Raw genomic sequence first — 12,438 nt, 5'->3', positions numbered from 1 at the left:
AATGCAGTTTCAAACCGGTATTGAAGAAAGTGCTTTCACTGCACAGATGATTACATAAGACATCCAGGAACCAGTTTGAGGCCTGAATAGTGATTACATAAGCCACAGAGCACTGATGTGTATTAAGGGCTTTCTTTCTCACTTTTTGTGGGAGTTTGTTGTTTGGCTGCTGCAGTTTGAAGTTCGAAGCTAGCTAGCTTCAAACTGCATTAAATGATCAATATACATGGGACAATGGCCAGCCAAATAGACTTTCTACTCCCCTCTTTCATTTTTGGTCTTCGGTAAATTAATAAGCTGCCTTTGTTCCTTCTTGCCTGAACACATCCCAGCGCACATGAGTTGAGGCTGCTGGATGTGGCAATGTGGACCCTTTCCTTCCAAAAGAACATGTTGCCCACAAGACCCAAAAGAAAGGAGAGATTGCATTCTTTGCTTGTTCAGGCACAGTAATATTGGAGCCGTATATGCATGGAAGTGCTGTGCAGTGCAAAATATGTGGCTCACACCTGCACATTTATAAATATGCTCAAACATCTAGTTCAACCAAATCTGGATCACCCCATGAATTTTAGAGGGGAGGGATATCACTATGTCACTAAGCGGTAGTCATTTGCAATAGAAGATTATAAATGATCCTGTTTTGATAGTGTGGATATTGATGAAGACTTAGGACTCTGGCTAGAATTTTGCATTTTTATTAAACAATATTAGCTGAATAGCTCTTTTCATTTGCTTTCTTGATTGGGCTATTTAGTAATGCTTGTTGTAAGAAGTACATCTGTCTTACATCTGTGGTGCAGAAATGCTGAGTGTCACAAAACTCCAAGTGCATTCAAAAAGTGCTGTATTTTTAGAGCCTGGCTAATTGAGACCAATTTCTTGGTAACCTTATGCTTAGGGCTGTGTATTTTTGATCTGCTCCTGGCCTTAGCCTGCAGCTTTGGTGCATGCATCGTCCCTCTCCTGAGCACTGGGAATGTAATTGTAAACTTTTTGCTGTTTTTGCCCCCTGAAAGGAAGTGCTGTTGACTCTTAATAGCTTAGTTCATAATTATACTTACTTGAATATAAACCAAGCTGATATTTAAATAGCCTTTTTGACCCTTGTCCAGTCCCACCAGTGAATTTGATCACACACTGATGTGAACATGGAATCTTTCAAAGATTTTCAGATGACACGCAATTATGATCCTCCACATATGCAGGTTTAACTTTTTAAATGTTTCCATTTTTACAGCTGTACCATGTCCCTAACTCCTGCAAAAGCACTAGGCCTGCTGCATTTCTGCATTTCCCAGCTGGAAGAATATTACATACATGTTGTCTGAGCATAAGAAAACACCATCCTGTTTAGTACTTTGTGGGGACTGCCTTTTCATATGTTGTTTTAAAACAAAAGTTTGTGTATTTATATTTGTGTGGTTTTCCACTCTTCTATTAATACAGGACTCAAGACAGCTCACAAAATAGATTTAAACAAAAGACACATAAAATATGTTTCATAATAAAAGTAGTTTGTTCAGCACTTGCTCTGTGTAAAATTCACATATACTCCCAAGAAATCAGAATTTTCTAAGAAGGAAATGACCTTTTTGTACAGAAATGAAATCTGCATAGTAAATGTTTTGAAAGACTCCAGCACAGTTTTCAAAAGTTTGAGAGGGTTTTTTTTTTGCAGTGGAAAGAAAATTGCTAAAATTACTCATAGCATCTTTCAAGAGTGAAATTAGTGAAGAATTACATCCCTAACATAAAGATTTGCTTTGGGAGATCTGGAAGTATTTTAGTACATGCTTTTCAAGTTTGCAGATATAGAAAGAGTGAATGTTGCAATGTTTGGAGAGTACTTAAGTATGCCTCCATGGATGCTCATGTATGAATTCGATCACAGAAGACATGGGTATTTGCTCCCTCTCTCTTCCTCTCTCTCCCTCTCTCTCTCTCTTCCTCCCCCCCTCCCTCCCCCCCTCCCTCTCCCTCTCCCTCTCCCTGCATCCATCTCTCTATGTGTATTATAACCCATCTTTCTCATATGAAGGGACTTGAAACAATTTAAAAATCAGCTTTATATAAAGTCCAGTTAAAATGTTACTTACAAAACTAAAAAAAAAATGAAAAAGAAGATTCTGTTTTAAAGGGACATAGTTAAACAGTTTAAGATGCATTTTAAACAAAATTGTGTACAGAAAGGCATCTTCTAACCATTCTTCTACATAACATATAGGGCACTTCCAGACAGCAGGAAATTGTGGGCGAAAATGGGTCAAAGTAACCCATTTTTGCCCTCATTGGAGTCCGCACTGCCCACCCCAAACAGATTTTCCCTCTTGGGTGGCTAGATGCTATCTTGATTGTAATAGGAATAGCAATCTGCCACTCTCCAAACCCCAAATGTAGACCCTAAAGGTTCCCTCTACCCTTCCCCTTCTCCTCACATAGCATTTTGACACACCAAAAAAACTTTACAGGCAGGCACCATGCCTGGCAGCTGCTTTCAGGTAGGTTTTGGGGCCTAAATTTGGGGTTTGCAGGGAGGTGGGATGCCGTCTCGGTTTTTTGGGGTCCTAGAGATGGTTGTGTGGACTGGGCCTGGCGATTGCATGATGTGGTCCGCGGGCCCAGTCCACACAGGGTCCAAACCTGGTAAGACCCATATCTTTCCCAGATCTTACCAGTTTAATTAATTTGGAACAAAGCAGGTTTTTAATTCGGTTTTACCAGAGGCATCGTTTAGGCCTGTCATTTGGGACAAGTTTCCTTGTCCTTGCCAAAATATCCGAAAGAATAAAAGAAGCCAGAAGAGTTGAAAGTTTGCACAGACAGGTTTATTTTGTGTAGATTTCTATGTGAAGGGCAAGAGTTATTTAAATTATAATTCAGGCTTTCATGATGATTAATCATAATTCCAGCAGACAAAAATGTCTTCATGTCCTGCACTGGATAATATTTTTAACAAATACAATAGGATGGGGAAACTCATTGGTATTTTTAGTTTTAACTGAATGCCAGGAATGGAAACTCCTTAAAAATCAAAATAAACAGAGGACCCGAGCCTTTTATTCAGGGGTTAATTATACAACAGCATGAAAAACATCTTGAAGGAAATGAGAAATTTTGTTTCAAAACTGAATCCTGATAGTCCGCAGTAAACAAGCAAGCTTGTACTTTGCTTTTCAGTAGCAAATGATTTCTTGCGCAGGTACTTTCAATCACCTTTTACATCTGGGGCCGCATAGATGAAGGTTGACAGCTGTAATTTCTTTTCGAGGAGAGCCTGTTTTCTGTGTCACAAGTGTTCAATACATGTTTGATAGAGGTTTATAATACTGTTGTGAAAGCCAACACCCCTGAGCAGAAGGCAGAGTTATTCCATAGCCAGGACGCTGCAAGCTCTCTTGTGTCATGTTGGATATTTGTATTTTACACTCAGTGTAGAGAACAGAAATGGCTTTCCATGGAGTTCTCACCCGCATCTGTGGACCCTGAAGCTATGGCTTGACTCATTTTTCCAGCACTAGTCCTTGCTCTGCCCTTTAGGGCGTTTCAGTGTGACCTCTATCAGGATCAGAGAATCCACACTCCACACTGGGAAATAAATGGCTTTGTGAAATCCTGACTCCTAACTTGTCAAAAGCCATATAGACTAAAATGTGGAAATTCTTTTCAGTTGAAGGTCATTGTCGACTGCTTTCAAATCTAACCATTGTTAAACTCAATGCAATACAGAAAAGGCAGAATCCAAAAAATCACGGAACCAAAACTAGTTCATACATTTACACAGTTGTAACACTTCTGCCTTGCATGCCAATACTGGGGCTGTTATGGAGGGGATTCACTTTAGGTACCCTAGCTCTGCATTTCTGTTGTTCCATCACAAGCAGCACACTTCCCTTTTCATCCATTTTGTGCTCATCTTTTTCTAATGCCTTTGCAGGGGGAATACTGACTAAAGCACAGCATGAGGGGAGATGGAAACTGGCTTTGGATTTTCACTTCAGATTGAGGACCAGAATCAGACTGAGCCCTTTAAGAGTGCTCCAAGGGAGAGGGCAGCTCTTTTTGTTTTCCTCTTGCATTTGTGTTACTGGGTTTGGAACACTGTGAACTTAGACATTTTCCAGAGAGTGAGATCTTTTGGATGATCTCAGTATCTATAGATAATTCTAGGAGTTGTAACAGGCAGCTTTGTTCATTTTCCTCCCTCCTCTCATTTTCAACTTTCATTTTTAAAATAAGCTTCTAGTTTCACATGAAATAAATGTTTCAGAGCTAAAATGAGGAATTTCATTTAGTACAATTTTCTTCTTATTCTATCCCTCTCCTCTGCCTAGCTACCCTTATATAATTGTATATCCTCCTTCTCATTTTATTCCTCAAGCTCTTGGCATCCCCCCCCCCCAAATAATTTATACCTTTTGCAAAAAATGCACACTTCTCCAGTGCAAACTTGTCCAAATAGCATAATTGATTCTAATCACAAATTTTGTTCTACTAATACTGAACTGGACATACTTTCATCCAGGAATTCATGTTTCTGGCAATATAACACTGGAAGCTGTGTGCTGTGTTAAAACCCTTGGGAATTCAGCTTATTGGCAAGATGTGGGCTTTAGTTTCACAACAAACAGTTTCTTTGAAGCTTGTTAATCTACAATAACTTGCCAACTACAATAACGCTCATGCCCTTTATGGCTTTCGGTGACATTTACTTTTAAGAAAAGGGAGATGTCCAAGACTAACACAGAGCTTACTACATACCCCAATATAAAAGCGGAGCTTTCTAGCCTGTTGTGAAATCTCCACTCTGCAAACATTGTCATGTCTGTGGGAAATAAGATATTGCTGTACTGCCTCTGTTTTCAAGAACAACCCTCTTTCATTTTTTCTTTCTTTCAGCATTCTTTCCATCCCAAATTCCTTGATGAAGCACAGCAGCTCCATAGTCAAGGTTTTAAGGTTTGTTGCTTTGTGTGTGAAAGCTCTGAAATCTCCCATACTCATTGAAGAGGCTAATGTAAACGTAAGGGGGGAGGCATGACTATGGAAAGAGACAACTTTCTGGTGTTTGTTTTACCAGAAAGATGTTTCTATTGCAAAGCCTAATTTATTAACATTGAAATAAGTTACTTGAAAAAGCACATATTAAAAGAAAACCCTTCTCTTTGCAATAAACCCCAAATATTTATTTATTTATTTATTTACAACATTTCTACCCCACCCTTCTCACCCGATGGGACTCAGGGCGGCTTACAACAACCGGCAAAATTCAATGCCAAACAGATCAATAAAAACAGCAACACATTTAAAACCATTAACAATAATCAATAAAATACATTAATCAAGCATAAAACATATAGTTACTTAATACCATTCTTCCAAGGAAATAAACAAAATTATGTTGTTGCATTTTGAATATTATTATTATTGTGTTTATGTTTATTTATACCCCGCTTTTTCTCTCCATAAGAAGACACAAAGTGGCTATTTTTGGCCTCAACTAAAACGTTCATACTTTCTGGTTTATTGCACACAAACAAAGGGAAAGGAATTGTACTCTTAGGGTGACAGACACCTATTTTGAGTCTCAATATTTTTGAGACCCACTATTTTTAAACATTAGCACTGAGAGTGTAGACATGAGCCCAAAGTCAAATGTGAAGTGTTCTAAATGCAGTTGTGAACAGGCCCTACTTTCTGCTTACATTTAGAGTTTCATAAACTAAAATCAGTACTTAAAATGCATATTTGTTTTTATTTTTTGGAGATTCTTGCAGGGAAAGGCTCTATGGCTAAGGAGACTAAGGACCTCATTACATGGTCCCATGGAGCGATTCACCACCACCCATAGCAAATCAGTGGGGCAATCCCAGTGCCTTGCTCCTGCCTCACCCATATCTGATGCTTCCTCTTCCCAAATGAGGAAGCATCACCACCACAGCTTGCCGTTGACATTTTTTTTACAGAAGATGGGAAACCTCCTATGTTCCTATGCGCTGCTTTCAGGACACTTCCTCCACTAGGAAATTGCTTCTTGCCTCCCTCAAGAACAAAATTAGCAAATAAGTACATCCCTTTACTATTAACATGCAACATTCAGGGTCATAGCCAAAGGAGGGGGGAGGGGTTACAAGTTCACCCCCCCAAATGTGTCAGGTTAAAAAAAACCTGGTTTATTCATAAATTGGTTAACCAGTTAAAGTTCATGAGTAAACCAGATATTTTTTAACTGACATATGGGGGGGGGGGGGGGGGTTGAACCCTTAACCCTCTGGCTATGGTCCTGGTTATTTGTCTACCATTAGATCTCTGCTCTTCTCCTGGCATCTCACTATCTATCTGATCTGTTTGAGTAAAACAAAATAGAGGAAAAGTAATTGATAGTAGCTGAATTTTGATGGTCAGGAATATCTGAGATTCATTCGCTCCCAATCCATGTGCTACTTTGTGCTGTAACTTGACACAATCACTTCTGAACAGGCAGAAAGAAATACATGTTGGATAGCCTGGGTCTTCAACACTAAAGCCACACAGCAAGACTGTTTCAAAAAGCATGTCCAGACATTTTTAAACAATCAATTCTGGTTAACATAGTTATAAATAGATTTATCATCTCTGTTCCTATTAATAAAACTCAAAAGGAATCCATACCCTGGAACTGGGTTCAGCCATACAGAAAGAATTAACTGATAGATGAAGAATGGTATCATTTATGAGTTGTATAACAAAGTTGTATATTTTTTATTACTTCTCCACAGCTTTATGCTACAGAAGGAACTTTTAATTGGCTCAGTGGCAACAACATCCCAGTATCACCAGTAGCATGGCCAACACAGCCAGATGCAGACTCCACACTTGTTCCATTCGGAAAGTAAGAGTTTCTATAATTTTAAAGAGAAGCAACTGTCTTGAATATCTGGAAATGTCACATTCTGGATACCCTTATTTTTAGGTATAAAATTGGCTTCTATTTTATGTCTGAAATATTTGATCCAGTTTTGCTGATAATTCTACTGGCATCCTTCTCTGGGAATGTCTAGGTGCATTCTTCTATTTTTAAGTAGAAAACTGGTCTCTCTCTCTCCTTTTTTTTGCAAGTCCCCTGTTTATATGAGCAGGATAACAATGAAAGGACAAAGACCAGACATTGAAAAAAATAATTTTTAAAATTTGCAGTTTCCAGAATCCCCCAATCACTATGCTTGTTGGAAGATTTCCATGCTATGAAGCATACCTATCACAGCTTACATCTATCTCTGTGGCTGTGGCAGGAAATGGCAGTTAATCTTGTGTCCCTGGACACAGAAAGAGCTCTTTGCAGATGGGAAGAAGCTGGACTGTCATCTATCATAGTGGTGTAAATTTTGTCATCACTCTCCTCTGCGCAAAATGGTTGAAAAACAATACTTTTTGTATAAATGTGTTGTTTTCTCTACAATTTTTTTTACATTTTTGAAAAACAAAAAATCCTATAAAACCCTGAAACTCACTGGGCGACCTTGGATCAATAGTTCTCTCTTAGTCTGACCTACTTCACAAAATAATTGCAGTGATAAAGTAGGAAGGAGGAGAACATTGAACTCTGCAGTCTTACATCACTGGAAAACAGGTATGATTCAAGTATAACTAGTAAATACAGTGAGCCATGTATTATGTGAGGGATTTGTTCCAGGACCCTGAGCGTAAAGCAATTTTTGCATAATCTAGAACCCTTACCTGAAATGAATGCAGCCTTGGGATCTGCTCGAAGCATACCACAGAAGGTATGGTTTAGATCTAGAATATGCCTAGAATGGTGTTCTCTATCCTCTAGGATGATCTCATGGTCAATTTCTGGTGTAATTTTTGGTGGAAGTTGACTGTAGAATCATTCTGGAAGCCTAGGGAGAACTCTTCTGTAGGCATCACTAGAGCCCCATCTACACTGCCATAAAATGCAGTTGGAAACTGCATTATATGTTCAGTGTAGGCTCATATAATACCTTATATGAGTTTATACTGACCATATAATAAAGTTCCAAACTGTAATATATGGTAGTGTAGATGGAACCTAGGTCCACCAAAATAATTATTTGGTAATCAAAGTTACAGTATTTGTGTGTAAATGAAGCTGTATTCAAGCTTGTGTAATAACTGTCCCTACTGTATATGTATTGTAATAAAATATTGTATATGGGATGGCATTTGCTTAAAAATGAAAAATAAAATTGAGTTGGTTAATCTATACAGGCGCATCGAATTCCTGCAGCTCTTGATATAGCATATCAGGAATGTTAACTTCTGCCATCTTCATTATTCTGATCAGTTGCTAGCAACCTGATAATGTGGATTAGTCTAATTTAAGCTGCTATTTTTCATTGCAGCTGAAGCACAGTCCTCTGCTGGGGAAAATATGGCCTGATGGATTCAACATATTTTTCATATGTTTTAACTCTCTGCTGGGTTTATGTCTCATACTGTTTGCTTTTAAGTTTGAACATCTTGATCAATATCACAAGCAGGTCGCTTCAAGGTGCTTTAATGCCTTTGGACCTAGCTTTAGAGACATAGAAAATTACCTACTGAGTACAAAGGTATGTGACTGATGGAGTATTGAAGTCAAAAATGATTTACTGAAATATGTTGCTTTTTTATTGGTTATTTCAGACTCATAAAAGATGGAAGCATAGACTTGGTAATTAACCTCCCTAACAACAACACAAAGTTTGTGCACGAAAATTTCCTGATCCGCAGGACAGCTGTTGATAGTGGAATCTCTCTCCTCACTAATTTGCAGGTATCTCCGTAATCCTTTCTCACAGCCCCTTTGTGAAGTTAAGGTCCTTTTTAAATCCTGAATTAATGATTGACGGTCAATAATTGTAACTACCCCAGGCTTGCATTTCTAGATTGTTCTTCTTAGTCAGCTCTTCTCTCTTTTGTCCTTATTACAGACCTAAGGGAACCTTTTTATTAGAAGCAGTTGCTCATTTTCAGCCAATTCTTGTCCATAACATCCGGTATAAAGACGATGAGCTGCGATCTGTAGGTTATTGGTTCAAATCTCACCTCTGCTATGAACTTATTAGCGTACTGCATGACCGTCTTTTCTGAAATGTCATATTAGTCTTGCCATATATGGATATAATAGTTCCTGCATGTTTTATAGCATGGTAAATACATTAAAATATGTTGGACTGCATCAGGAACAGCAAAAGGGCAGAAGTACATAGTCCTACATAGTCTCTTTCTTGCTGGGAGTTTTTGAGTTCCTACTATCATCATCATCATCATCATCATTATCATCATTATCATCATCATAATCATTCCACTGCCCCCTCCCGCAGAACTGGGACCCATAATTCCATCTAATCGGCACTTCAGAGTGATGAAGACTATCTGTGTGACAGAATTATATTACTTTGATGTCACATTAACTCAACGCTGTAACATTCTGGAATTTGTAGTCTTGTGAGATATTAAAAGAGCTTTGGTGCCACAACAAACCACATCCCCAGGACTCCATAGAATGGAACTAAGGCCGTTAATGCTTTGATTTTGCAGTATGGATGCTGTCTTATCAAGAAGGGAAAAATGAAAACATATTTCCTCTTCTCTCTCCACATACTGCTCCATTTATTCCCTTCAACCTTGCTTGCAATGAAAAGGAAATGCAAGGAATGGTGGACTGATAGCAGTAGACAGATGATCTTCTCCTGTGCTCTATGCTCCACACATTTGCTTAAATTATATTTAAAAGCAGCCACACACACCATTGTGGAGGGTGAGGAAAAAACTCCTTCTCAATGATCAAGGGCAGCTTTTCTTTTTTGGAGGACTATATGAGAAACATTGCTTAGGTTATTTGTGCCAGCACCTTGCAGCGTAAGCAGACTTTTGTGAGTCAGAAAACATGTTTTTCTTCTCATGTAAACTTCCCCGTTGATGGTGTTCCATGGTAAAGGTTGCCGCCATCTAACAAAATAAACTATTAGCACATGCAAATATATATGGTATGACCTCCCATATCCATGGGATCCAGTTGAAATGAAGGTCTTTTGGCCCAAAAGTTCTGTTAGAACTGTGCTGGAAAAACTAAAAAATGCCTAGAAAGGACATATTTTATCAAATGAGGATAAACAAAACAGCAAATTCCAGTCCCTTAGATACAGGGTTAATACTATACATATACTGATTAAAGCCAGATTCTAAAACAAATGTGTTAACATACAATTGCTCATTTAATATATATTGAGGCAGTCTGAGGAGAGAAATAAAATGACACCACATATGGACAATGTGTCTTTTACGCTTCCGCATTTGCATGGGACACTCTTACTGCATAATCACTCCAGAAGACGGCTTATAAGATAGTCCTTTGAGTGCATTGTGACCTGCACAGTAGTAATAGATTTCCAAAGTCCAGTCTTTGCGATTGACTGATATCTTTCTACTAATATTGAACCTACTCATTATTTTTGTCATTTGGCTTTTTTTTTTTTTACCATTGTATGCTCGCTTGCTTAGGCAATCCCTCTGTGTCTGAGTATGATGTGTCCAAGTGTAGTGTCCTGGCGGTGGATACATAGGTGACTGTAGAGTTCTATTCTTGACCTGCATGTTCTTCCACAGTGAGGACATTGGTTTCTAGGTGGAAGGCAGTCCTGGTCAGAGTTGGCTTGATGCGCTTTCCTCTTGGCACGTTTCTCCCTTTCGCCCTTCGTTCAGGCCTCTTTAAATTCCACAGCACTGCTGGTCCATGGCTTCCCAGTTCTTGGTGTCTATGCATACTATTGTATTATCCTTTTCCTCTCCAGCTATGTGGATTCCCCCTCCTATCTCCAACTGAATTTTTTTGGGAAGCAAGACTTTCATTTGGGAATTGTCTTTATTGTTGCATGCATTTTACTGTATTTACTTTGTTTGAGTCAGCTGAATGCTTTAAATCCTTCTTTACATTTGTAAAGCAAATACGTTCACATTCACATCCCTATTCTTAATCTTGTTGATTGGATCATAAATCTAAGTAAGGAAGAAATATGTTTTTGCAATCAACAGTAAATAGTTTTTGAGGTGTATTTTTAAATTGCGAAATCTGCATAAAAGAGCCTATAGATGATGCCTGGATGTAGAGTGTTTAATACCCTGCAGCCTGCTTTGTTAAATTAATCATTAGAAAAAGATCGAGCTCTTATCTCTTCTGGTTTCAGGTAGCAAAGCTCTTCACTGAAGCCATCAAATATTCTGGGAAACTGGACTGCAAAAGTCTCTTTCACTACAGAAAGTTCAATGCCAGCAAAGGAGCATAGAAGAACAACTCACTACCAGGTTTTTCTGACAGTGAAATAAGAATTTCATGATGGACACATTTTCCCAGTTCAGTAGATTGTGCCCTTATAAATGTCTTTGCATCAAATGTTTTGCCTTCTGCTTTGGAGATATTACCTCAGCATTGCTAATCTGGTGTATTCTACATATTGAACAATGTTCTGCCCTTGGACTTTATTTTCTACACTTTTCCTATTGAATTCACAGGGATATTATTCCAAATACATGCACTTAGAATGTGGATGGTAAAATGAATCCCAAAGAATTCTGAAAGTCATTTAAAATGTGAAAGAATAAAATCAGTATAGAAAATTCTTGGCGTAGTTTCTGAGAATTTAAATAACAAGGGTGGGTTTTGTTTGTTTTAAAAAATACAAGTGGTAACTTCATTAATTAGAAAAAGAAAAGAGTGGTATTGGGATGATCAAATAATTCCCAGACAAATGCATAAATATGTGAAATATAAGTAAAGGGGATGACACTATATTTTAACCACCTATTCGTGCTCTGCACTCCCAGAATGGATAGAAAACACATACTGTTTTATGGCAGGAGGAAAAGGCAGGTGATTCATGTGTTCATGCTATTCCTTTGCTTTTGCTAAAGTCTCATCTGTATCTTCCTACAGAGGCCAGGGATATCTTCAGAAAATTCACAAATTCTAGTTCAAAACCACCATTTATCTGTCATGCACTCTTAATCTATTTCCTTCCTACCACAGCTCATTCTGATGAATATCCAACCCTCTCCTTTACAGTCAGTAATCAGCTTTCTCCTGCTTGATTTACCTTGGTGATACTGCAATCACTTGCTCCTGAATATGATGTATGTGACAGGAAGTGTTTCAAGTAAGGAGAGCGGCAATTCACAGCCTTCTGGTGACAGCGGATGATAGCAACAGTGCAGTTTCTTTTTATTTGTTCTTCATCTTGAATTGGCCAGCTGTCTTCTTTTAACTACTGGGGGCCACTTTCTCTTTTGACCCACCATGTGACACAGGAATGGCTCCACAAGGCACTCTGGTGATTCATGTGGGAAGATTTAAGCCTGTGACAACCTTACAAAAATCCTTTGTTGCCTTTCTATCTTGCAAAGAGGGGGAATGCTTTAATGTGTAAAAGATCTTGGGTG

At 38.4% G+C, this 12,438-nt stretch overlaps 1 protein-coding gene across 1 annotated transcript in view; it reads left to right on the top strand.

Moving 5' to 3' along the window:
• Positions 1-11,622, top strand: part of cps1 (carbamoyl-phosphate synthase 1) — a 167,290-nt gene extending 155,668 nt beyond the window's left edge. Inside the window, exons 35-38 of the mRNA XM_062961130.1 lie at positions 4,900-4,959; positions 6,759-6,871; positions 8,647-8,776; positions 11,190-11,622. Coding sequence (XP_062817200.1) covers positions 4,900-4,959; positions 6,759-6,871; positions 8,647-8,776; positions 11,190-11,288 — 402 coding nt within the window. The 3' untranslated portion in view covers positions 11,289-11,622. The remainder of the gene's footprint in view (positions 1-4,899; positions 4,960-6,758; positions 6,872-8,646; positions 8,777-11,189) is intronic.
• Positions 11,623-12,438: the final 816 nt, after the last annotated feature.

This window comes from Anolis carolinensis, chromosome 1 (genome assembly GCF_035594765.1).
Source record: "Anolis carolinensis isolate JA03-04 chromosome 1, rAnoCar3.1.pri, whole genome shotgun sequence".
NCBI lineage: Eukaryota > Metazoa > Chordata > Lepidosauria > Squamata > Dactyloidae > Anolis > Anolis carolinensis.
Note: the sequence above shows the minus strand (reverse complement) of the source record. Positions and strands in the feature narration are given on the sequence as shown.